This window comes from Mobula hypostoma, chromosome 17 (genome assembly GCF_963921235.1).
Source record: "Mobula hypostoma chromosome 17, sMobHyp1.1, whole genome shotgun sequence".
Classification (NCBI taxonomy): domain Eukaryota; kingdom Metazoa; phylum Chordata; class Chondrichthyes; order Myliobatiformes; family Myliobatidae; genus Mobula; species Mobula hypostoma.
In genome coordinates, this window is record NC_086113.1 from 41,159,589 (window position 1) to 41,187,320 (window position 27,732).

Genomic DNA, 27,732 nt, shown 5'->3' on the forward strand with positions numbered 1-27,732 from the left:
AATGGACAAGGGAGTTGCGTAGGGAGCGATCCCTGCGGAATGCAGGCGGGGGGGGAGGGAAAGATGTGCTTAGTGGTGGGATCCCGTTGGAGGTGGCGGAAGTTACGGAGAATATGTTGGACCCGGAGGCTGGTGGGGTGGTAGGTGAGGACTAGGGGAACCCTATTCCCTTGTCTTTCTTCCCAGACCTCCAGTCCCATGATCCTCTCGAATCCCCTTTTGCCTATCACCTGCCCAGCTCTTGGCTCTATCCCTCCCCCTCCTGTCTTCTCCTATCATTTTGGATCTCCCCCTCCCCCTCCAACTTTCAAATCCCTTACTCACTCTTCCTTCAATTAGTCCTGACGAAGGGTCTCAGCCTGAAACGTCGACTGCACCTCTTCCTACAATGCTGCCTGGCCTGCTGCGTTCACCAGCAACTTTGATGTGTGTTGCTACAAATCAGAATCAGGTTTAATATCACTGGCATACGTTGTGAAATATGTTGCTTTGCAGCAGCAGTACATTCAGAAGCAAAGTTAGCTATTTAAGCACATGTTTTAAACACCCAAGTTTTATGATTGACTATGCTACTGTCTGTACAACCCCCGCTCCCTCAACTATTCTGGCCCTTTCAATGGACTGATGCACTGTTTTCCCCCCAGAACACTTTCTCTAGCAACCTTTTGGCAATTTATCTACTTATCCATCTTTAATCCACTGAGAATCATGGTTATCTAGCTAAATGTCAATTCAAAACAAAAATAAATAATTTTGTGTTAAACTCATAAATTCCCCAAAAAATAGAAGGGCATGCCCAAAATAAAGCAAGACCAAGGTTTGTGTTAATAAATTGCAAGCTCACTTTTATGCCAAACAACTACTAAAACAATGCCAGTCTAAATAACTCTGACAGTCAGAGTAAATCCTCCACCATGAATATCTGCTACTTATCATTAAACAGATACTCATCTTGCCTGATCTAATTAATTACCTCATAACATGGTTGGATCAAAGGCAGGATATTCTATGGAGATACAATTCACTTCCTGATTTTCCAAGGCCATTTATTGTTTACAAGGCACAAATCAAGAGCATGGCTGATTAATTTTCACTATCTGAATGCAACACCAACACTCAAGCAACTTCCAGTAAATTGGTACTTCATTCTGCATGTTAAATTTTCTCTCCTTAAATACCAGCTCATCATTATTCCAGAGTGCAACACTTGCAAGATGCTCTACAGTAACTTGTCAAGGTTTCTTCGATGCTACCTGTGACCGCAACTTTTTCTAAAGTTTCAACAGGTACTGGGGAATGAAAATCTGAAGTTCCATACAATCCTACTGGGGAAATAATTCTTCGTACTGACACATGTGTATAGTTACACTACACAACTGCAGCAGTACAGGATATACCATTTTCTCATATGAAATTCTGGATTGCCTAGCTAATGACATATTTGGAGTTCTGGTCACTTCATTACAGGAAGGATATGAAAACTCTAGAGAAGGCGCATAGGAGATTTACCAGGATGCTGCCTAGATTACACAGTGATCTAGGGCTATTCACTGGTGGAGTGGAGGAGGATGAGGGGTGACTAATACACCTGAACCAATACACCAAATAATAAAAACTCATACTTCATATCAGTATGCTTCTGGAGGCAATGCAATGAGTCAAGTCACAATGTCAAGCCAGCATGGGAGTTAAATTATTTTATGTGAACAACAATTGTATCATGCCATAATATTGTGTAGGAGGCGACTCTTTTTTTTGCACAGACAATGAAGTCCGCTCATTCAGCATTGTTTATGGAGTCAAGAGGGTGGACAGGCAGAAATCCGACATCAATTAAGACTATCTATTCGACATGCAAAATGGGCTCGCAAGCTGTTGTTTGCCAGTAACGAATTCGAAACTTGGCAATACTAACATCGTAGTTATAAGATTGCATATTTAAGACATCATGCAAGTGTATAACTTTTCGAAGAGGATGTGGAAAAGAACAGCCATAAGCACTAAAGGTACCGGAGGAGTGACGAACATCAGCCGCAGCATTACACAACTGCGTTTATAACGGAGTGTGGACATGAATCCTAGTCCCCTACACAGCTGTAAACACATCACCCCATAATTTAGTAAGCAGAATCATAAAGTGACAAGAACCATGCAGCAAGGTCCGCTGCCTGGTCTTTGTTTTGCAGCATTACCCAGAAACGAGGACGCCGAGCGCCGACCTGGAGAAGGGGCCACGGTTCGGAGGGGCGGAGACCCCTACCATGAACCAGGGAGAGATTCTGGCCAGGAATGAGAAAGGCTGAATGGTGGGGTTGCCTTGGTGAGGTTTTGCCATTAACGTGACAGCAACAGGGATGGGGCTCGGGTGAGTGAAGAGAAGACGTATATGGAAGGGCCCGGTAAACAAGGGTACCACGGAACCGGCAGCCGTGACGCAGCAAGTGGCTACAGCATGGCTAAACCTGACCGGGAACACCCGGGTGAAACACGATGTAAGAGAATCAACCAGACCGCACCCGCCCAGCCCGGGACAACTCACAAAATTATCCCTGAAGTCGCTGTCTGGGCACAGGACATAGAAAGAAACGCCGGGATCCGCGTAGAAATCCAGGCGGCTCTCGGCCTCTTCAGTGGCGATGAGCTCGAACGGGGTGTTGTAGCACCATTTGTCCGCGATGTCGACGAACTGCTGGAATTCCATGGCCGCCGGATCTCCGGTGCGGGCGCGCGTCCTCCGTTACCTCAGCCGCGACCTCGCCCGCCGCATCAGTCTAGAATGGAGCGCGGCCCACGGAGCGCACCGCGCTTTTGTTTTATTTCTCTCGCGGCTCGTCGCTCGCCTTGTGGCGCACTTCCGCCTTCCCGACGGCTTGCAGCCGACTGCCTCCCCCCTCCCCCCCAGTCCCGAGTGCTCGTACCTTCCCCGAGCACAAACCCAAGCGCGGGAGAGGGCGGGTATACTGGTGCGTGCTGCGCAAAGTAACCTGCAAGCATGAGTACAGCCTGGGGCTCTACTCTTCATCCTTCAAGGACACTGGTAGCCTGTTCAATTAATACTGGGATTTGATTCTGCCGGCGATCTATTAGCTTTACATTTATCGAGTTCTAAGAGTGTACATAATGAACTTAAGTAATTACAACATCCCATAAGCAGTGAAATAGTTTCCAACTCCTCACTGTACCGCAACGTAAATAGTAATATTGTTGGTTCAATAGCTGAAGGAATAGAAGTGCAATCCCTACCGTTAATTTGTGGATTTAAATTGTTAAATAGCTACTATTAAAGCTGTCAGGTTTTTTTTATAACATTAAACAAATACCATTTAATGAATACATATAAAATGCTGTTTTCTAGTCTTGCACTAAGTGAAAGATCTTTCTGAATTCCTGTTTTCAAAAGCCTACTACCCCGTCAGTACAGCTTCTCCAGTGTTCAGTCAAACTGGGTAGAAAGACTTGAAAATACACTTTAATGTCAAAATTGATGGATGTTGCCCTTTTGTAATTGAAACAAATACTGTACCAACCTTCATTCCTTTACTCTTCTTCATAGCACATTTCTTCATGGAAACATCTTTGTCGTTATGCACCCAGGCTAAGGCAGATTAATAGGAATGACCACACCCTTCAACTAAACTGAACTCTGAATTCAATATGGACATCTTTCTTATGAACCTGCATATTGTTTTACATAACATAACCAAATAGGTGGAATTAATGCCAGTTCTCCCCATCCTCCTATACACAGATCTGTCTCAATGATTGTGGAGGCAAAGCCATTGGCTACATTTAAAGTATAGGTTGAAAGGATCTTGATTGAAAGAACATCCAAGGTTACAAGGCAGGAGATTGGGGTTGAGAAGGATAATAAATCAGCCATGATGAAATGGCAGAGCAAACTTAATGGCATAATTCTGCTCCTACATCTTATGGAACTCAGCCAAAACCCTTCAAGCAGGACTGGAACAGAAACCAAACTAAGAAATTAGGTGCTGCCTTCCTTTTCAGTACTGATCCCCCCCCCCCCCCATAAATGCTGCCTGCACTTGATGAGTTTCTCCAACTCAAGATTTCTGCAAAATTTCTTGTCATTACCCAATGTAGCCTATTTGACATTTGTGTCCTATGTCCTGCAGAAAACTAATTCTCTTATAATTTAATCAGTGAAACATTGAATTGACAACAAAAATTGCTTTTGGTTCAGGATAAACCAAACTAAATGCAGATTGTTCAGGATACCTCATATAATCACTATAATTCTTTTCCATCAACTTAGAAAGATGGGGATAAAAAGCACAAGTCACAATTTACAAGTAGTGTAAAATTGCACAATAAACATTAAAGTCAATCTTACTCTAGAAAGCAAATCCAGTATATATGTTAATAGTAGGCCAAGTAATAGGACACTTGACACCGCATTAGGCCAGATAGTGTTTCAAAAATTATTTGAAAGACATTATATGAACATTTCTTTATATGTATTTAAAGCGTGAAGTTGCTTTAAATAAAGAAAGCTGGTGAACAGGAGTTTCTTTCCTGCCCAACCTGGATCCATGAGCTGCAAGATTTGATCAACATAACATTTATGCTGAAGCACTATAACATTAAAATTTCAAATCTACAAAAGTAATTTCTCACTTTTCATTCAAGTCTCTACCTGTTAGGCAAAACCAAAAACATATTTAATATGACAGATTTGGATTGTGAGAATACAGTACTTTAGATACCAGACTTAAGTAACTAAAGAACAACACAGAAGAATCAAGCTGCTTTACTAAGCTCACTTGCATGAAAACAACAGAAAATAATTAAGAATATGTGTGTTAAATTGGAATAATCCTATAGCATGCTAGACATTAGCAAACTGGGGATTAATATGGTCAAATGTTTAAATTTATCGGTCTGTGACAATACTGGTACGTTTATATTATCAGAACTACAAATATACAAGATAATCAGATTTCTCAGGTAGCCCTGTCTAGTTAGCCTTGAGAAGTTATAAATTAAGGTTCTCAGATTTATTTTTAGAATGTAGAAGTTGAATTTGCTTCTTATAGAAAACTGTAATTGAAGGAAACATACAAAGACAAAGGATAGAAGAACTGTAGAGTAGGCTATAACACAAATGGCCTTAAAATAGTCACTAAATGGAATATTTTAATGAGAAAAAATAAACAAAACAGTGAGTGGAGAAAAAAAATTCTACTTCCAACCTATCTAATGTTATGGAGAAATCAGGTGGTTTCAGTTAATCACTTCTCCATTTATTATTTAGCAGGATATAACAAATTCTTAATGTATCTACTATCATTTCACATTTAATTCAAAGCTTTCTGGTTTGGTGAACTGAAGCATTTAGTATGTTTACGGTACTACACACCCAATCTTGTCAGAGCACATAAAACAGCTTCCAAATTTACTAACATCTTGTTGGATACAAGAATCTCTTTTTATTCAAAGGATTCAACTGTTAGAATTTGAAAACCATTGAAAATTGATGCAATGGCAGATTGATACTATATTTCTGTTTCAACTGGAAATTTTGAATGATCTTTCAGTCACATGAAAATACAAATCATTAACCACAGATACTCAGGTCCTGAACTTAAGCTGCAGAGAACAACAGAGAGAAATCTCACAAAAGTAGATGGAGCATTTAAACTGCAAAATTAGTGATGAAGCTCTGGGAGGGGAATCACCAGCCCACTCACTCAAGCCATGATAGACAATTTTTGTGACCAGAAAGAGAGAATAGGATCAGGCTTAAGTAGTAAAGCTTCTTTTTATATTTCATAGATACAAAGTTGAAGGGCATCATGGAGTAAATACATATTTAAAAAAATAACCGTAGCTTAAAACATTTTTTTTCCCAATTGAATAGGTCAACAAATTCCAGTTGTGCATCGAACTGCTAAAACTGCAATATGGGAGATCAGTCAGAATATCCAGTTTCACACAAATTCTTTCATTAAAGAAAAAGATGGTTATGCTGCTCAAGAAGTACAAGCAAATAATTTTTATGATACAAAATGTTTTGCTTTTGAAAATTAAACCCTAGTCTAGCAATTTATTTCACCAGCAAAATTCAAAGATTTAGGAAATAATGTTGCTGTTAATTTCAAGAGTTGTCAATGCCCATTTGTGGTTCTTAAATTACTATTTTTAATCCACTATTGGTTCCCACCATTAAACATCATGAACTTCCCATCCATCTTGGTACTTGTAGACAGTGACTCTGCCAATGGATTTCTACACTGCGTGACATCTGGTATGATATACTCGTATAAACTTATTGTATAATTAAACATTACGTTAGGGTGGACATCGCCCTTGTTGCATGATTTAGCATTAAAGTCCATCTCTGTTTGGTAGTTTTGAATATGCAAGTTTACCATTTAGTTCATTTAAAAGATAAACAAGTCTTCAGAAAATTAATTAGAATATTTGACAAAATATACAAGTAAAACTAATGTCTCTCTAACTTAACTTTTAAAAAGCAATTAAATACATTTTTTGAAAATATACTGCATTTATCACCCCATATTAAAACTGCAGTAAGGACACACATAATAAATGTTTTACACAAAATTGAATAATGCATCAGCACATTTCTCCTGTTCGATCAGTACGGAGGTAGGTGGTCTATTTTCCTTAGTCCTTAATCATCACTGTCACTCCCAGATTCACTCAATTGTAAGTCATTTCCTGAAAATAAAGATTTGTGTTATTAACAAGTGGTTGTCATTTTGCAACTATTAACATCTATTTTCACTTTGTGGTTGTTCCTGTTGGGACAATATTAACTCCTGTGTGGGCCAAGTACCCAAGAAGTGAGAGTCCAGTTCCACTTGTATCAAAAGATCAGCCAACTATTTGCAGTTTATTCGATTTTGGTGTACAAAGACCAGACAGCCCTGAAAACCATTGATAAATTACAGGTAAGAGAAAGTGCTAGAGTGAGGAAGGAGGAATTTGAGGTGGCAAAAACACTTATTTCCTCTATGAGATTTAAAAATAGGTATTACAAGGAGGAGGAGCTACCCTGGTCAACTCGTCCCTCCCCACTGATCTCCCTCCTGGCACTTATCCCTGCAAGCGTGACAAGTGCCACACCTTCCTCTAGATCTGCTTCCTCACCATCACTCAGAGCCCCAAATAGTCCTTAGAGATGAGGCAAGACTTCAGCTGCAAATCTCTTAGGATCATCTTTTGTATCCAGCGCCCCCGATGCGGCCTCTTCTACATTGGTGAGACCCGACATAGATTGGGGATTGTTTTGTCAAGCACCTTTTGCTCTATCTGCTGGATTTCCCAGTGGTTTCCTATTTCAATTAAACTTCTCCTTCCCATTCCGACATGTCAGTCCATGGCCTCCTCTACTGCCACGATAAGGCCACACTCAGGTTGGAAGAGCAACAATTCATTTTCCGTCTGGGTAGTCTCCAACCTGATGGCATGAAAATAGAGTTCTCTAACTTCCAGCAATTTCTCTCCTCTCCCCCTTTTTTTTTTAAATTCCCCATTCTGGTTCCCCTCTCACCAATTCTCTCCCCCTCACCTCCATCTGGTGTCTGTCCTCCCTCCCTTTCTTCCATGGTGCTCTCCTATCAGATTCCTACTTCTTCAGCCCTTTACCTCTTCCATGAATCACCTCCCAGCTTTTTACTTATCCCCCCTCCCCCACTTCCCCCTCACCTAATTTCACCTATCAACTGCTAGCTTGTACTCCCCCCCTCCCACCCCAACACTGATATTTTGGCTTCTGTCCCCTTACTCTCCAGTCCCGATGAAGGGTCTCAGCCCAAAACACTGTTTATTCTCATCCAGAGCTGCTGCCTGACGTGGAGTTCCTCCAGCATTTTGTGTATGCTACTCAGAATTTCCGGCATCTGCAGAATCTCTTGAGTTTACCTGTTATCCTCATTCACTTCATGTAAAAGGCATCAAAAAATTAGCTGGAAAATTTTAATGATAATGGTGATTTAAAAAAACCATTTTTTTAAAATCAAGGTCAGCTGAACCCTTGTAGTTTAAATATATTTTGTTAAATCGTACAAATTGTTCATGAGGCTGCACCTGGCAATTTAGTCCTTTCATTTAAGTAAGGTTATACTATTAATTGAGGCCAATACCTGAGTTTACAGAGCTGCCCTTTCAAAACATTAGATCAATAATTTCTTTTTGGAGTTTAGCAGAATGACAGGTGATCTTATCCAAATATAAGACCCTAAAAGGGCATGACATTTCCAATAATGGGAGAAGGGACAGTTTCAAGACAGGAGAAACATTTATAACTGAGATGCTTGGGAATTTCTTCTCAAGAGTAATGAATCTCTGAAATTCTCTATACAAAAGAGTTGTGGAGGCTATATTATTGCAGGTAACTTAAGGGGTTTTTAAAAAAAGTGGGGAGATGAAGTCTACATGGGTGTCCATTATGACTGAAGATAGATCAGGTAGGATCATAATTGAATGGCGGAGCAGCCTAGAGGGACAAAGTGGTTGGATAGTCTTCAAAAACTTTGGCTTGATATTGACTAATTTAGCACTTTGGACTTAAAGCAAACATATTAGAAAAGAAAATTGTAAAGTAAAACAGGTAGCTGTGATTAATAACAAATGTAGTTCAGTACTGCATACTTACTCAGTGTGGTCATAAGCTGATTGCTTCCTGGTCTGCTGGTACCATTTGTAGAAGCAATTCTGTTACCGTAATTCTGTGGCTGCTGTTGCTGATGAGATTGGGAATGGGATTGTTGATGTGTTTGTAGCTGTGGCAGTGTAGATGGGCGAGCTTCATTTTCCACATCACTACTAGAGCTGTCATCACTGCCAGATGAGCTTCCAGATTCTGAGGAACTACTGCTGCTACTCATCTGTTCGATTATATCAACTTCAGCTCTTAGTTCTGGATGGATTAAAAAAAACAGGTGCTTTGTTAAGTCACACCAAAAGGGAAAAAAAGAAAATAAACAAAAAAAATTTTTAACCTATGATGTGAATACAGAATTTGGGATTTTGCGGTGGAAGGCAAGACTGCGAAATCTACACCCCTTATAACAGAGCAATTTGGGAAACCTAAAGGCACCAGAACTAAAGAATTGCAGGGCTCAAGCTATGGGGAAACGTCACACTATGGAGACATTTGAAAGTAAATACTTTAAATTGAGGAGTAGGTTAACTTGGGAGTAAGTGTAGTGCGTACAGCAAACATAGCATTGATGGAGGAAGAAGAGAGAACACAAAGCTGCTGAGATTTGGATGGCAAGTTGTAGAGAGTAAAATAAGACTGGATGTCCAACAATGATCAGCACATGATCTGAAACATAAATACAGCAGTGATCTTAGTGGTGGAACAAATATATACAGGTTTCCCCCGCCATCCGAAGATAGAGCGTTCCTATGAAACGGTTCATAAGCCGGAATGTCGTAAAGCGAAGAAGCAATTACCATTTACTTGTATGGGAAAATTTTGTGAGCATTCACAGACCCAAAAATAACCTAACAAATCATGCCAAATAACACATAAAAACTAAAATAACAGTAACATATAGTAAAAGCAGGAATGATATGATAAATACACAGCCTATATAAAGTAGAAATACTTCTCTCCAAAGATTGCCTGCACAGATCTCCATAGCGAAAATCTCACACAAGCGCTGTTGGCATAAATGCGCTCTCCAGTAACCTTTAAACTATGAAGCTGCCAAATCTACCAAATAACACGTAAAAATACACAGCCTATATAAAGTAGAAATAATGTATGTACAGTGTAGTATCACTTACCGGAATTGGGAAAACAGCGCCGAGCACACTGATGATGGTGTGTGAGACTGAGTCGTCGCAGGTTGGGGGTGGTGCAGTGGCCCCCACCCTCCGGGCCGCTGACCCGATACATTGCCGCGAAGAACGCAGCGGTAGCCGGGAGGCACACAGCACATCTTTAAGAAAAAAGCCGAAATAAACATGCTAATTAATTAGGCGCTGCCTGGCACGTAAATGTTGGTGCAGATCAGAGGCGATTACCGATTGCATTGCCTCTGATCTGGGCTGACAATTACGTGCCAGGCGGCACCTAATTAATTAGCATGTTTATTTTGGCTTTTTTCTTAAAGATGTGCTGTGTGCCTCCCGGCTACTGTTGCATTCTCCACGAATCAGTACAGTATCTGTCTGGGGCCCGGGTGTTGGGTTGGTGGGACACGGGGGTGTCATCTCATCATCGATCAGGGCAGGCAGCTCATCTTCTCCTAAGACTGCCTACCTTGATGTCAAAGGTTGAGGTTTATCATCTGCTGTGGCTGATGTGGAAGGCTTGCTTGACTGCTGAGCCTCACGCATTTTTCTATCACACAGTTATTTGTAAACACTCAAACCATCCTGCAAATATCCCCTAAACCTACGTACCCTTTCAAAATTAAAGTCGTACTTCATCGTTGCAACGAAAATCTCACGCAGTTGCTTCACTTTCTGCATTTGGTTTCGATTGTTATCCTTTCCTCTTCCAATTGCATCAGCTCTTCATCTATCAGATCTTGGTCATGGGATGCCAAAACCTCTTCAATATCATCTTCATCAGCTTCCACAAGGAAAACTCACTTTGTCCTTGCTTCGTTCACCGCGATCAAAATGCTTAATTATGGCTAGTTTTACACTAAGTGTAACACCCTTATGAGCTCTTTCAGGCTTTTCCAACACCTTAGAACACATCTTGCTAATGGCTGCTCAATGCAAAGTGTTTAAGCAATGCCGTTCCGAATCCGGGGGAGAGCGGCTGCTCGGGGCACGCGCTGCCTTTTATCGCGCGATTTTTTATTGCACGCTGCCTTTCTTCGTAACAGTGAAAACACCTTCTGAAAGCGAAAACAGGGTACTAATGCAGGTCTTTCGTAACAGTGAGGTTTCATAAAGCAAACGTTCGAAAAGCGGGGGACACCTGTATTCCGAAACTTAGAAGTTGACTCAAATATAACACCTGAATGCCAATTGTCCAGTTCCATCATTGGTCAGCTACCAAAGAAATGTTTGAGACTTGTGACTAGGAATTGCAATTTTTGACAGGGATCAAAATAAATAGTTTTGGCCTTCCCTATATTTAAAGAAATTTTCTACTTGTCAAATCTCAGATGCTGGATAGTCTGACACTTTAGAGGCATTAAGAAAAAGTAAGTGCATTCAGAATAATAACATAATGAAGATTATTCAAAAATAACATTGGTCAGATTTTTATAGGACTGTGGTACTAAGTAATATGGAACCAAGGTGGGTAAATGAGATGCAGATCAATCATGACCTAATTGAATGGTTAGTCAGGTTTCAGCGACAGGAAAAAAAGCTATTCCTTTTCCTGTGTTAGGAAATTGCATTATGAGATCATTTGCAAACAGGATTAAAAAGCTAGTTGAAGAACAGAAATGCCACTAAATACTTTATTAATAACACTTTTTCTGTGGTAAATTGCAATAAACTGTCACCACAAACAATGAAGACTGTTCACTCACAATCCCCATGCAATCTGCCAGAGGTTGAGCAGTTTTGTAAATAGGGAAAAATAGCAGTGTTCAGATATGCAAAGCTGATAGAGACCTATCCACACAGACTCAAGGCTGTAATTGCTGTCAAAGGTACATCTACTACTAAATACCGATTTGAAGAGTGTGAATACTTGTGCAATCAATTATCTTGTGTTTTATATTTGTAATCGTCATTATGAAACCATCGTTGAAAATAATGCTTTTTGTTGTTTGTACTGACTGAAACAAATTTAATTCATTCATAATTGATTTAAATTACTTTGTAGATATCTGTTTTCACTTTGACACAAAAGAATCATTTTCTGTTGATCAGTGTCAAAAAAGCCAAATTAAATCCACTGTGATTCAATGTTGTAAACCATAAAACATGAAAAATTCTAAAGGGGAGGGGTTGAATAGTTTTTATAGGCAATATATATGTATGTAAAGTGATGAACGGTGTTTTGCATCAATTGTTCCTTTCCACACAGACTTTTATTTGCTTACCTCTTTTTATGTCATCAAGTTGTGGTTCAGGTGATGGATTGTCCTTTGAGGGAGATGTTTTTGGTCCAGTACATGGCTTATTTGGGGCTCTAAACTGCGATGAAGGCTGAGATCTTCTCACTGCCTGTGATTCCAATTGAGCCTGGATTTTACTGCTTCCTTCAGCTCTGTAAAAAAAAATTAAAAAATCAATCATTTCACAACAGTAAAAAATACCTTTAGAATACTATCTCAAAAATATTAGAAGACAGGTCAGTCTAAGTTCTTGTATAAGATTTTAGTAGAAATTAGTAGAAGCACCTGTTTGTGTTTTTTCATTCCATCCAGAACTGAGAGCTTATACGAGATAAAATTCTCCTACTCCCTATTTACATTTACTCTTTTTCTTACATCATCTCTCGAAGACATTGACTCTGCTGAAAACCAGAGGGAGGAAGAGGAGTTTAAGAGTTCTATGGGTGTCACTATTCCCTAACTGCCTTTCATTTTGTCAAAATTTATGCACCCTGCATCAAAAGTCTACTTAGCTCTGGGGCTGGGGAATGTGGGGATAAATAAGACTGATAATAGCTTCAGCCAGCGCTCACATATTGCAGAAGTCTTGGGAATTGTGTAATCACAATTCAAGTGACCAGTCAGATAATAATAAAAAATACAATGTGGAAAACTTACTGCGATGCCAGAGTTAAAATTCAGTTCAACTTCAAAAAATCTTAAATGTTACATTAGCAAAAAAGCTAACAACAATATAGTTTACAAAATTTCCTGAGTTTTCCCACACTAACCTGGCCTTAAAAAAAAATCAGTTTTCCTTTTAGCAGATGAGTACAGATCTTAGTTAGATTGAACTGGCTGGTAAATATTAACTGTTTTTCATTATCGTCTGATATCAGGTATGTAACCTGCTAGACACCCAACATTTTCTTTACAAATACAGACTTATAGAAAACAAGTATTTTAATGAATTATTAGTTATATTTTGGGATGTAGCCATTCAGTACAGTGTGCTTCCAAGCTTCAAAAATGCAGAGAACAGAAGAACCTAAGAACATAGGAAATCGAAGCTGGATTAGGCCATTCAGAATAACAATCAGGTTTAGTATGTCGGGAAATTTGTTGTTGTGGTGAATTGAATTGACTTTATTACTTACGTCCTTCATATACACGAGTAAAAATCTTTACATTACGACTCCATCTAAATGTGCAATGTGCAATTTATAACAAATAGTACGTACAACAGGACAGTCAATATAACACAGAAATACAATTGTATCAGCACGAATTAATCAGTCTGATGGCCTGGTGGAAGAAGCTGTCCCAGAGCCTGTTGGTCTTGTCCTGGCTTTTATGCTGCGGTACCATTTCCCGGATGGTAGCAGCTGGAATAGTTTGTGGTTGGGGTGACTCAGGTCCCCAATGATCCTTCGGGCCCTTTTTACACACCTGTCTTTGCGAATGTCCCGAATAGTGGGAAGTTCACATCTACAGATGTGTTGGGCTGTCCACATCACTCTCTGCAGAGTGCTGCAATTGAGGGAAGTACAGTTCCCATACCAGGCAGTGATGCAGCCTGTCAGGATGCTCTCAATCGTGTCCCTGTAGAAAGGACTTGAGGGACCATACCAAACTTCTTCAACCCTCTGAGGTAAAAGTGGCACTGTTGTGCCTTTTTCATCACACAGCCGGTATGTGCAGACAACACGAGATCCTTGGTGATGTGTATGCCAAGGAACTTAAAACTGTTCACCCTTTCAACCCCAGATCCACTGATGTTAATAGGGGTTAGTCTGTCTTCATCCCTCCTGTAGTCCACAACCAACTCCTTTGTTTTTACAACACTGAGGGAGAGGTTGTTTTCTTGACAAGGTAATGACTTCTCTGTAGGCTGCCTCATTATTATTTGAGATTAGGTCAATCAGAGTAGTATCGTCAGCAAATTCAATTAGCAGATTGGAGCTGTGGGTGGCGACAGAGTCATGGGCATATAGAGAGTAAAGGAGGGGGCTAAGGACACAGCCCTGAGGGGCACCTGCATTGAGGGACAGAGGAGCAGAAGTGAGGGAGCCCACCCTTACCACCTGCTGGCCATCTGACAGGAAGTCCAGGATCCAGCTACACAAGACAGAGTGAAGGCTTACGTCTCTGAGCTTCTTGCCAAGCCTGGCGGAAATAATGGTGTTGAATGCTGAACTGTAGTCCAAGAACAGCATTCTCACATAAGCATCCTTCTTCTCCAGATGTGTAAGGACTGTGTGTAGAGCTGTGGCTATTGCGTCAAATGTCGATCGGTTGTGTCGGTAGCGAATTGTAGGGGGTCCAGTGTGATTGGTAACATGCTGCAGATGTAGTCCTTGACCAGCCTCGCAAAGCATTTGCTTATTATTGAAGTGTGTGCAACAGGACACCAGTCATTCAGACATGTTGCCTTGGTCTTTTTAGGTACTGGAACCATGGTGGAAGTTTTGAAGCAGGAGGGCACTCTACATTGGGAGAGGGAGAGATACACTGAGAGTGGTAGCAGTACATCGCAATACATAATAAAAAAAACAGTAAATTACAGTATGTATTTATATATTTTTTTTAAGTCAAATAACACAAGAAAAAAAATAGTACTGAGGTACTGTTCATGGGTTCAATGTCCATTCAGAAATCTGATGGCAGAGGGAAGAAGTCGTTCCTGAATCATTGAGTGTATGCCTTCAGGCTCCTGTACATCCTCCCTGATGGTAACATTGAGAAGAGGCAGTGTCCTGGGTGATGAGGTCCTTAATGATGGGTGCCACCTTTTTGAGGCATTGCTCCTTGAGAATATCATGGATGCTGGGGAAGCTAGCGTCCATGATGGAGCTAACTAAGTTTACAACCTTCTGCAGCTTACTTCAATCCTGTGCAGTACACCCCTCCCCACCCCCACCCCATACCAGACAGTGGTGCAGCCACGTAGAATGCTCTTCACAGAACATAAGTAGAAATTTGCAAGTATCTTCGGTGACACAGCAAATCCCCTCAAACTCCTAATGAATATAGCAGCTGTCATGCTATCTTGTAACTGCATCAATATGCTGAGCCCAGGATAGATCCCTAGAGATGTTGACACCCAGGAACTTGAAATTGCTCGCTCTTTCCACTACTGATCTCTTAATAAGGACTGGTGTGTGTACCCTCATCTTACCCTTTCTGAAGACCCCAGTCAATTCTTTGGTCCTACTGACACTGAGTGCAAGGTTGTTGGTGCAGCACCACGCAACCAGCTCAGTATTTTGCTCAGTACACCTCACCACCATCTAAAATTTTGCCAACAATAGTTGTGTCATCAACAAATTTATAGATGGCATTTGAGCTGTGGGTGTACAGAGTAGAGCAGTGGGCTAAGCACACATCCAAGAGGTGCGAAAGAGTTGATTATCTGCAAGGTGGAAATGTTATTTCTGATCTGCACAGACTGTGGTCTTCCAGTGAGTTTGTCAAGGTTCCAGTTGCAGAGGAGGTACAGAGGCCCAGGTTTTGGAGCTTTTTGATCAGAACTATAGGAACGATTGTGTTAAACACTGAGTTGTAGTCAATGAACAGCACCCTGAAGTATTCGTATTATCCAGGTGATTCAAGGTCACATGAAGAGCCAATGAGATCACGTTTTCTGTAGATATATTGTGGCATTAGGCAAATTGCAGTGGTTACAGGTCTCTGCTTATGTGCAGTTGATTCTAACTACAACCAACCTCTCAAACCACTTCATCATGGTAGATGTAATTGGTACTGGGTAATAGTCATTAAACCAGCTCACCCTACTTTTCTTGGGTTCAGGTATGATTGTTGTTCTTTTGAAGCAGATGAGAACTTCTGACTATAACAGAGATTGAAAATGCCTTTGAACACACCTGCCAGTTGGTTGGCACAGATTTTCAGAGCCCTACCAGGTACACCACTAGGGCCTGTCGACTTGCAAAAGTTCACTCTCTTGAAAGACATTCTGACGTCAACCTCCAAGACAGAGATCACAGGGTCACTGGATGTTGCAGGGATCTTCATACACAGAGTTTTATTCTCCCTTTCAAAGTGGGCATAGAAGGCATTGAGCTCATCTGGGAGTGAAGCATCACTGTCATGCATGAAGTTAAGTTTCGCTTTGTAGGAAGTAATGGCCTGAAAACCCTGCCAGAGTTGACACATGTTCAATTCCACCTCTGACCTCAATCAGAATTATTCTTTGGCTCTTGCAGGTAGCTCTCCGTAACTTGTACCTGGGCTTCCTATTTAGTCCTGAATCACCAGATTTAAATGCCACAGATCTAGCCCTCAGCAGACTGCGAATCTCCTGGTTCATCCATGGCTTTTGATTTGGGTATGTTCGGTATGTTCTTCTAGGCACATGCTCATCCACACAGGTCTTAATGAAGTCAGTGACAACTGTTGCATATTCAGCTACTCATGGATCCACCATTCAATATGATTTCAGATTTTTACTCCAGCACATACACATTTCTGTAATAATCCAATATCCTTGAATTCCTGGGTATCCAAATAAACATATTTATCCACGTCTTAAATATATTTCACGATTTCACAAGCCCGTGATAATAAATCTAATTCTGAATGTAAATCCGAAAGGTACAGAAAACCAACACTTATGCATAACTGTAGAGACGCTGTGCAACAATTAATCAAACACAAAACTGAGTGTATAGTGACAGATTCAACTGAAGAAATAGCTTTGTGTTCTTACCTAGTCTTCTTCACCTGTATACTGCTACTGAGCTTTTCAAGCACAAACTCTCCAGTGTCATGGTTAATGATAAGTACACAATCCTTCTGATACGGCCTTTTATTACCTTTGAACACAGTCATTGGTGGAGTGGAGCCCTGGTGACCAAAAAGTATATTACTACAAATGTTAGAAAGAATACTAAATAATACTATAGTAACTCTAAACATTTTATATGATTGTAACAAAGTCCCTGAAACATCTCCTTCATTACACAGGTGTGTTACATGAAAAAAGGCATATTCATAAGCTGAATCAACCAGTTCCCATTAAAAAGCCAAGAAATATAATTTATAAAAACAGACTATGACCATTTCAAAAGTAGACTACATTGATGCATATTTTTCAGACACTATTATAATGAAATATTAAATGAGCTTGTGCATTAGTGACTGTAAGAAATCTTTCAGTCATTAATGTAAAGTGGCAGTGCAAGTATGCAATTTCAAAAGCAAAACATTTATTACAATGATCTGAAATAGCACTTAATACCATAACGTTGGATTATTCAACAATGAAAATTCCACCCTTCTACCTCATTTCCTGCAGTTGTTATCCCCTTCCACCGTTCCCTTCTGTCAACATTAAATTCCATTCATCTTCAATGTACAACACTTACAAAAATACTTTAATGCACTCATCTTTACCAGTCTCTCCATATTGAGATATTCCTTGTTTTCTTCATATCTTCCCCCTTTTCCCCTTAAAGATAGTTTTATTTCTAACTTTGCATTTCTAATGAAATGTCTTAAATCTACACTTTAACAGTCTCTGCAGATGCTGTCTAGCCTGCTAAGCTACTTCCACCAATTTTGTTTTCAATACAAAAAAAAATTATAAGCAGCCAGATTGAAATAAGCAGAACTGGCAAACATGATTAAAAATTCCTAAAGCAGTCATACATAAATATTGCTTTATTACCAATTCTATTATTTTCTCTTGGTGATAGCCTGCGTGAGGTGTTGAGGCTCAAGAGACATTTTCACAGTTTTTTCATTGTGCTGTACTAAGCAAAAGTGAAACAACTTTCCCTGTTTCTACAAAAAAAAACATCTGTTCAGCCAGCAGGTTAGATGCTTTCAATACTATGTAACTGCTTCGGTAGTTTTCAAATAAAACTTCTCCTGTAGACCCCTTAACTTGGTCCATAGTACTCTGAGAATCAAGAAATTATACTGTATATATGATAATCTTGTTCTGTTTTGATTGTAAGAATAATACTGAATTCAAGTTCTTATACTATTCCCGTAGCAGAGTGAAATTAATGCAAATCCTCCATTGGTAATGAGGCAAGGCAGTCTTTCGAAAGTCAGTAAAGAGGCACAAAATTTGTTGCTTTGCAATCATTTTAATAAGTGTTGATAGAACAGAGGAAAGTTGAACAGATAGTAATATGGAACTACTAAGCAAAGAGAGAGTCAAAGGAAGAAGGATAGCACCTAACATAGAACAGCTATTTTTGAGATTTAAAAAATCCATTCAAATTTTTAGATAAGAGACAACCAATTAGAAAGTACTTACTCACTCAATGGAGAACAAAGACACTTCCAGAGCTTTCCATAAGTATACTTTGTATAGCCACTAGAGGCATATTAAACTTGCATATACATACACAAAATACTTAAAATACAAGAAGATAATTAACTGTTAAACTGCAAGGAAAATAACAATTAAACACATATAATCTAAGAATTCAACAGCCAGATCCAATACTATCTGGAAGAGCAGCATGGCCCAAACCCATTCCACTCATTCTATCTGTTACTATTGCAACATAAAAGAGTACATTGGTTGGGGCATGCAATCTAAGCCAAATTGTAATGCAGGACATTTAGGATACATCTTCTGAATGAGGCATTCAGTCTCTCAGGCCCTCACAGATGATATGTCCAAACAGCAGTGAAGTTCTCCCAGGTGGCCTAGCCAATGTAAATTCCTCAATGCAGCTACAAGCAAATTACCTAGCCTTTTATTTTTCTGTGCGTAGACCACTGTTGTATATGCTATCTGAACAATTCTTAACTGTAATAGCAACAACGCTTGCTATTGACACTCACAGATGTTACAAAGGGTTGTATGCGAGGGGTGGTGGCAAGGGGGTAACTCAGGGCTCCACCAACTTACAACAACAGATCCAGGGGAAGATGAGCAATACAGATAAATTAGACAATCTTACTATTGTGTCATTTAATGTTAGAAGATTAAACTCTCCCTACAAGCGTTCAAAGGTTTTAGATTTCTTACGCAATAAGAAAATAGATATCGCGCTGTTACAGGAAACACATCTTAAACCTAATGACATTCCCAGGGTTCAAAACCGCTTTTATAAACCCGTTGTGGCATCAGCTGATGGTACTCGTACGAAAGGAGTTATGATATTAATGAGAAGCAGTATTAATGTATCAATTGAAAGGACTGACACCGACAATGAAGGATGTCTAGCTTATTGCTGTACATCTATTCAGGGTAAAAAAAAAGTTGCATTCATTAGCCTATATACCCCAACTATATTCGGGGTTGAATTTTTTTTCCCTCAATTACCTCACAATTACTGAAGTTAAGTGACTACCAACTATATGTTGGTTCGGATATGAATGCTTTGGTAAACAATAACCTCGATAAATCTTCCTCAACTATATCAAGCTCTCAAGAACCTGCTTCCAAAGCACTTAACCTTTTTCTAACGGATTTAAATTTAACTGATGAGTGGAGGGTGCATAATCCATCAGCTAAAGACTATACCTTCTTCTCCATGTTACGTACCCCGTAACTGGGTTGCCAAACCAGCAGAAATGGATCACTCAGTTGGAGTCTGGAGTACTAGAACTAAGAAAGTTTTATTAAAGAAACAAGCAACACAGTAATCGAAAGGATAATAAATGCAACAATTCAACAATGATAACCACACATGTGCACAGAATTAAGATAACAGCATCAATCAAGCTCTATCGTTGTCTAGGGGTAAATGACCAATTTCAAAATGACTCAAAGTTCAGTCCAGTTAGTAGTTCAGTTCGCAGTAATCGTTGCCATGGCGATGGACAAGGTGGGGGAAGAGAGACAGAGAGAACAGGAACAACTCATCATTCAGCACAGCTTCACTCACAGACCAGCGAGATTGCTCACGAGCAACTTTTGGGCGGGTCCTTGGTGATGTCACCTGAGGTCACCGACTGTGACCCCTCCTCCAGATGCGGTCAATCCTCTGCAGTGAACCCGGCACCCAGGCAAGGGCGGACACACACCGGGTTCCCGCTGATCGTACCTTTCCACCCTTGTCGTTGTCTGGTACTTCTCATCCACTCGTGAGAGGCGCACCGCTTCCAGGGTCTCGTTACCTCGGGTGGCGTGTGTGTCCGTCTTTAGCGAACCTGTCCCTTTTTATCCCCCTGCTGGGGTATCGCCTGTCCATCACTTCAAACAGTTCAAGGTTCAAAGAGGGGAGCCGCTCCAGACAGCTCTCTCTCCCACATTCCTTCATTACACATCTCCAGACGCTGCTCCATTGTTCCTTATCTCTCCTTCCCCTGAGGGCAGGTGGCAGACCAACTGCTGATGCCACTGATGCTAGCCCAGGCCAGCAAACATCTTAATTTTATGTGTATTCTCGTAACATCCACAAGAACTTTCTCTCAGATAGATTACATTCTTATATCCTCCGGTTTGCTGCCTTTGGTACACTCAATAGAATTTTTGCCCGGACATCTATCTGATGACAACCTTATTTTTAATTTATGGCAAAATTAAAAATAAGGCTACTAGGTGGAGGTTTAACTCCACCCTTCTAAGTAATGAATTTCTAACACAACTGAGAATAAAACTGACGGAATTTATAAATTTAAATAAAAATAGTGTCTCAGATGTGACAGTGATTTGGGCCTCCATCAAGGGTTTCTTACGAAATAAGAACATAGAACATAGAATAATACAGCACAGTACAGGCCCTTCGGCCCACAATGTTGTGCCGACCCTCAAACCCTGCCTCCCATATAAGCCCCCACCTTAAATTCCTCCATAGGCCTGTCTAGTAGTCTCGTAAACTTCACTAGTGTATCTGCCTCCACCACTGACTCAGGCAGTGCATTCCACGCACCAACCACTCTCTGAGTAAAAAACCTTCCTCTAATATCCCCCTTGAACTTCCCACCATATGGTTCAGTTCCCACCTACATAAAAGCCGGCTTCAAAAGATTTCCACCCTAGAAAAACAATGTAAGGTTTTGGAGAATGATCTCAAAAGGAGATACACCATAACAAAAAAAAAACGAGCTCAAAACAAGCAGAATTAAATAATTTATTAAGAAGCAGGGCAGAATATATGATCCACATAACCAAACGTAATCATTATGCAGAAGGCAGTAGACCGAGCAATCTTTTGGCACTAACGCTCAAACAGGAAGCTACAAGGTCTATACCAGCGATTAGATGTGCTAAACGTGGAGTAGTATCTTCAACAGAGGAAATAAATGAGACATTCAAGAATTACTTCAAAGAACTGTATTCAGTTCCTTCTGAGAACAACTTCACAGATTTTTTTAGTGGATTAGACCTCCCTACGTTGTCATTAGAGGACACCAAAACTCTAGACTCTCCTATTACACTGGATGAGCTACTTAAAGCAGTCAAAGCCACAAATAAGGGCCGTACGCCAGGTATAGATGGCATACCTGTGGAACTTTAGCTAGCACTTTGAGATATTCTTGTTTGTTTCCTGGAATACTAATGGTCTTAACCATCCTATTAAAAGGAAAAAAGTTTTTAAAGTGTTCCGGAGACTTAAAGCACAAATTTTATTTTTACAAGAGACCCATGTGCAGATGGGGGACAGACTACGTTTTTTTAAATTCTGGAAGGAACAACAGTTTCATTCGAACTCTAACGCTAAGATTCGAGGCGTCTCTATTTTTATAGACTCCTCAGTTACTTTCATACAACATGATATTATCTCTGATCCGAATGGTAGATTTCTACTGGTTAGTGGTTTACTATTAAATAAAAAGGTAGTTTTGGTTAATGTTTATGCTCCCAATATGGACTGTCCAGAATTTTATAAATCATTATTCAATCAGTTCCCGAATTTGAATGAGTTTTCATTGATCTGGGGCAGAGATCTTAATACCTGTTTATCTCCAGCTTTGGACCGTTCGGCTCCTCTACGGACCTTACCTAATAAATCTGCAACTTTGATTAATTCATTCCTCTCTGATTGTGGGTCGACGGACATTTGGCGTTTTTTGCATCCTCAGGAAAAAGATTTTTCTTTTTTTTCACATGTTCACCATTCCTATTCAAGAATTGATTATTTCTTTATTGACTCTCGTCTTATTTCTTCAGTGATTAAATGTGATTATGACTCTATAACCATTTCGGATCATGCTCCACTTCTACTTAAGCTTTCTATTAAAATTCAGGCCAATACACAAAATAATAGACAATGGCGTTTTAATTCGCTGTTGCTTCAGGACTCTGATTTTGTTAACTTTATGAATGAACAGATTGATCATTTTTTTACAATCAACTATACAGAGGATATTTCTGTGAACATTCTTTGGGATACTTTTAAAGCTTATATTCGTGGTCAGATCATCTCGTATTCTGCTGCTTTGAGGAAGAAGCTGAAGCAGGAGGAGTTGATAATTGTGGACAAGATTAAGGAAATTGATAAGAAATATGTTATAGCTCCCTCTGAGGAGTTATATAAACAAAGAACTGAACTTCAAATGGGACACAGTTTATTACTTTCGTCCTCGATTGTAAACCAATTAAAGAAAACAAGAAGTGAATTTTATGTACACAGTGACAAAATTGGCAAACTGTTGGCTAACCAATTGAAATCTAATTATACTAAGTCTCAAATTAATCAGATTTATAACCAAAATGATCGACTGAGATATTCTTGACCAGTATGGTTAGAAACATTAAATTATGCTATTGGAAATGGCGCTTTCCATAGAGACCTAAACACAGCTCTGATCACAGTTATACCCAAGCCCGGTAAGGACCCCTTGGAGTGTGCCAATTACCATCCAATCTCCTTGATAAATGCCGACCTCAAGATATTTTCCGAAGTTTTAACCAGTAGACTTGAGACAGTAGTTGCAAAAATAATTACCCAGATCAAACGGGCTTTATCAGGGGACGTCTCGCATCTTATAACATTCGCTGGCTCTTACACATACTGAGTGCAACACATAAAATCCCGCCTGCCTGTGGCCTGCTATTTCTAGATGCTGAAAAAATGTTCAATCATCTTGAATGGCCATGTCTTTGGAGAGTTCTAAAAGATTTTAAGTTCGACAATAAACTTATCAATATGATTCAAACACTGTATGCTAATCCTTCAGTCCAGGTATGTGTGGGAGGAGGTTTCTCAGAGTTATTTGACATAGGACGGGGCACATGACAAGGGGACCCTTTGTCTATATATATATATAGTAATTTTTACTATATCTGTTGAACCACTTGCACATTTAATTAGAAACTCTACTCAGATCTCCACTATTACAATAGGTAGAAAATCACATTCGATATCACTTTACCCGGACGACACGCTAGTTTATATTGCAGATGTTCAACAAACTCTCCTCTGTGCTTTAAAAACACTGGAGCAATTTGGATTTCTTTCAGGATACAAAGTTAATTTGTCAAAATCAGCACTGATGCTGATTAATACAGATAAAAGTAAGGTGTCTCTCCCTCTCCAGATTAAGATTACAAATGAGGTCCTCCACTTGGGTATTAAAGTTAATACTTCCCTATCGTCTGTGGTTAAAACAAATTACTCTTTAATTTTGAAAAAAAATAGAATATATTAATAGATGGAGACACCTGCCAGCATCAGTCCCTGCCCGTATATCGGTCATTAAAATGAACATCTTACCCTGCATTAATTTTATCAGCTCAATGATTCCACTTGCGCCTCCAGCAGGATATTGGCAAAAACTGGACTCCTTACTGCGATGCTATGTTTGGAACGGTAAACGATCCAATATAAAGTGGTCAGCTCTACAATTGAAAAAGTTGGATGGGGGATTGGCATGTCCAAATTTTAAATTGTATCACTGGGCATTTGTATTAAAAAGTCTTAGCTATTGGATGGAGGAGGATAAAGTTTCGTCATGGAAAAATATAGAACAAGAGCTAATAGCACCAATAAGGTTGAAGGACTTTCTCCGTATAGGTATGTCTACCAAAAATGTGATTTGTATTATGGTCCAATTTTAACCCATATGCTACAAGTGTTTAGAGCAGCAGAAAAATTCCTAAACTTTAAAATCGTATGTTGCAAACCATCTCCATTATGGAACAATAATCGTTTTCTATCTGGGGGGGAAACCATTCACTAACAGAACTTGGGAGGATAAAGGTATTACTACTCTTCAAGATATTAATGGGGCAAGTACTATCCTTACCTTTCAAGAACTGTTATCTTTATATAATATTGATAAACACCCTCTTCTACTTTAGAGTAAGATCAGCTTGTAAAGCCTACAGGGTTCCCTGGGGGTCAGATTTAAAGGACCATCCCATTTTAAGTGTGATACCCAGTGCTCCAGGACAGACAGTGTCATATATCTATGATAAATTAAACTCCCAGAAATATATCCCCACATCAGGAATGAAAGCCTGGGATAGGAACATATCTGAATTAGACTGAATCTGAACAAGACTTAGACTGGGATGTGATTTGGGATAATGCTGCCAGTGCTTCGAAAAACCCAAATCATAGGTATACACACTCGAAATTTTGTCATAGAGCATATTTAACACCGAGAATTAGACATCAAATGGGACTGGTTCCTGACCCATATTGCTCATTTTGCCCCCCACGGAACCATTGGCTCTTTTATACATGCTGTATGGGAATGTCCAGGGATTTTTGGTTTGTGGGGGAAGGTTATCAGTACTCTTACAGAACTAATGGAGGTACAATTACCAATAGACCCCGCTGTACATCTTCTAAATGATGACTCCCACCTTTCCCTTACGGAAAAAACACACAAAGTCTGGCTGGCAGGCCGGTCTGACTGCAGCTAAGAAGATTGTAGTCCAGCGTTGGAAACCTCCCCATGATATTTCAAGTACTCACTGGCTTCGGAGCTTTTTTGGACATTTCTTACCTGGAACTATCATCAGCAAGAGTAAATGATGCATGACCAAACATGATCTTAATGTGGACAAATTTGATATCTACCTTAAAAGATCTTCTGTTAAAATAGGAATGCTCTATCTGTGTATGCACTACTATTCAGTTGGTTGGTGGAGAGGAAAGGGATGGGGGGGGAGAGGGGGGTGGGGATGAGGACGAGGATGAGGGGTGGAGGGGGGATGGCGAAGATTGGAGGTGGCTGGGTTAAACAGTCAAAATTTAATTGGCAACTAGTTGTATTGAACGCAATTTGTTGGTGTTGTAATAAAAAAAATTAGTGATTAAAAAAAATATTTAATGGCTTCAAAATGCTCTGCCATATCTCCAGACTCAAGAAAAACACCACATTAACGATAAATGCTATTTTCCTTTCCACAACCACTTTTAGAGATCATTTTCATCGGAAAATATTATCTAGTTCCTTCCCGGCGTATACGAGGAACAAGCTCTTCTCGGGCTTCCAGCCAGGTACAGATATCGATTATAACTGACGTTTCGATGACAAACTCTGCCTCTTCTTCAGGGATGATGCCAGGGTATGTCTAGACTGGTGGTATTTATACCCCCGTAGTCCGTCCCTCCTTATTAGTTAGTCCTCATCCAATCAGGTTTCTGCACTCCCTCCTTGTTTACAATCGAATTCCAGTTCTCACTTAGAGCGAGACCTTCCTCCTGCGGTCAAGGTTTGATAAGGGCACCATTGACCTTTTTGAACACACCCTTACATCGACGTACTTCCTCTATAAGGGGAACTGCTGCCAACAAAAGGACAGAGTGGCCATTGGATCACCCTTGTCACAGGCTATTGCTAATTGCTACATGGAGGACTTTGAGGAAAGGGCTCTGAGTTCATCGCCCTTACATCCCAAATTCTTCTTTAAATACGTCAATGACACCTTCGTAGTGTGGCCTCATGGACTCCAGGCACTCCAACTGCTCCGCTACCATCTGAACAATATACATCCAAACATTCTATTCATGACAGAGATGGAGAAGAATGGTTGCCTCCTGTTCCTGGACATTCTAATATGACAAAAATCAGACGGTAGCCTTGGACATGGGGTCTATTGGAAACCCACTCACACAGGCTTATACCTCAACAGTAACAGCCACCATCACCCCTCCCAACGTAGAATGGTTCTTTCTACTTTAACCATGCAAAAACTTTCTTTCTTTTCCAATCTTTTTATTAATTTTCAAAATTATAAACATAGCAACAATATTAATGAACAGAGATTGGGATTACATTATTAATAATTGACATTGCAAATATAACATTGGTAATAATACAGATGTATTAAATTTCCCAAACTCTAAATATAATTAAACACGGTAGAGGGATAAAAAAAACCCCAAATTAGAAAAGAAAAAAAAGACATTAATTAAACTAAGCGATATTAACCCTAACTAAGTAAAACGAAAACCAAAACTATAGAAAAAAAAGAGGCAGGCTAACATATTACATTGGATAGAATCATTAATGTCGTTAACTCCACTCCTCTATCCGTGTATTTTAGGTTTAAAAAAAAGGATTCGGAAAGGTCAAACTACATCATACAGAAATGTGGAATAAATGGTCTCCATGTTTCTTCAAATTTAACTGAAGGTTCGGAGGTGCCGCTTCTAATTTTCTCTAAATTTAAACAAGATATACAGTCAGCTCTCCTTATCCGCAAGGGATTGGTTCTGGGACCCCTCGCGGATACCAAAAGACGCGGATGCTCAAGTCCCCTATTCAACCTCTCTAAATGCGATGGACCTTAGGACCCAGCAGAACCCCGGACCTTATTTAACCTGTCTTAGTGCAGTGGACATTAGGACCCAGCAGCAGAGCTCTGAATCTGCAGTGTTTCTGTTCACAAAAATAATCACCATCGCGATTTAAAATAAAGTGGAAATAATAAAGCAATCGGAAAGAGGTGAAATGCCATCGGTCATTGGAAAAGCATTAGGCTACAGTCGGTCAACGATCAGAACAATTTTAAAGGATAAAGTGAGAAAAGCCCTGCCCCGAAGAAAGCTACAATTATTACTAAGCAATGCAGTGGTTTAATTATTGGGTTTTGGGTTTTTGATCCTCCACATCAACCCGGCACAGATGAGAGCGCGCTCGGTAGTGCTATGGCACTGGATTGCACTCAGAAATTTCCGTTCCTGAGCCTGGCACTGAAACATACGTTTCTTAAGTGTTTTATAGGCATAGAAAGGGAAAATATTTACTATATACTAAGACAAACATTTGACTAACTGACGATAAATAATACCTGATATACCTGTTCCGACTTACTTAGTAAGAGAACTTACTGTTTTTCTTTCGATCCCGATCCACGATAACCTACGCACATCCTCCCGTAACTTCAAATCATCTGTAGATTACTTATAATACCTAATACGATGCAAACACTACGTAAAATAGTTGTTATACTGCATTGTTTAGGGAATAATGACAAGAAAAAAAAGTCTGTACATGTTCGAACAACAAGTGCTGGAAGAGCACTTCCAGGTTTTCTCGATACGCGGTTGGTTGAATTCGCGTATGTGGAACTTGCGGATAAGAAGGGCCGACAGTAGTTTGAGAAAACCATTGAAATATAGTGGGGGATTGACCTCTTTCCAGTTCAATAAGATAAATTTTCTAGCCATTAATATTAAAAAAGCAATCCTCCAACAGGAAGAGATAAGTAACTATCTTCCATCATTGGTAACCCAAAAATTGCAGTAACAGGGTGTGGTTGTAAATTAATACACAAAAAAGTAGAAATAATATCAAAGATATCTTTCCAATATTTACGCAAGAAAGG

The 27,732-nt window shown here is 39.8% G+C and overlaps 2 protein-coding genes across 2 annotated transcripts in view; both read right to left on the minus strand.

Annotated features, from left to right (window-relative positions):
- Positions 1–2,900, minus strand: part of mturn (maturin, neural progenitor differentiation regulator homolog (Xenopus)) — a 49,152-nt gene extending 46,252 nt beyond the window's left edge. Inside the window, exon 1 of the mRNA XM_063069350.1 lies at positions 2,540–2,900. Coding sequence (XP_062925420.1) covers positions 2,540–2,701 — 162 coding nt within the window. The 5' untranslated portion in view covers positions 2,702–2,900. The remainder of the gene's footprint in view (positions 1–2,539) is intronic.
- Positions 2,901–4,260: 1,360 nt separating this feature from the next.
- The window catches only part of eaf1 (ELL associated factor 1), a 30,152-nt gene continuing 6,680 nt past the window's right edge, over positions 4,261–27,732 (minus strand). Inside the window, exons 3-6 of the mRNA XM_063069785.1 lie at positions 16,744–16,880; positions 12,021–12,187; positions 8,645–8,908; positions 4,261–6,705 (exon numbers count right to left, since the gene is read on the minus strand). Of these exons, the coding sequence (XP_062925855.1) occupies positions 6,659–6,705; positions 8,645–8,908; positions 12,021–12,187; positions 16,744–16,880 (615 nt within the window). The 3' untranslated portion in view covers positions 4,261–6,658. The remainder of the gene's footprint in view (positions 6,706–8,644; positions 8,909–12,020; positions 12,188–16,743; positions 16,881–27,732) is intronic.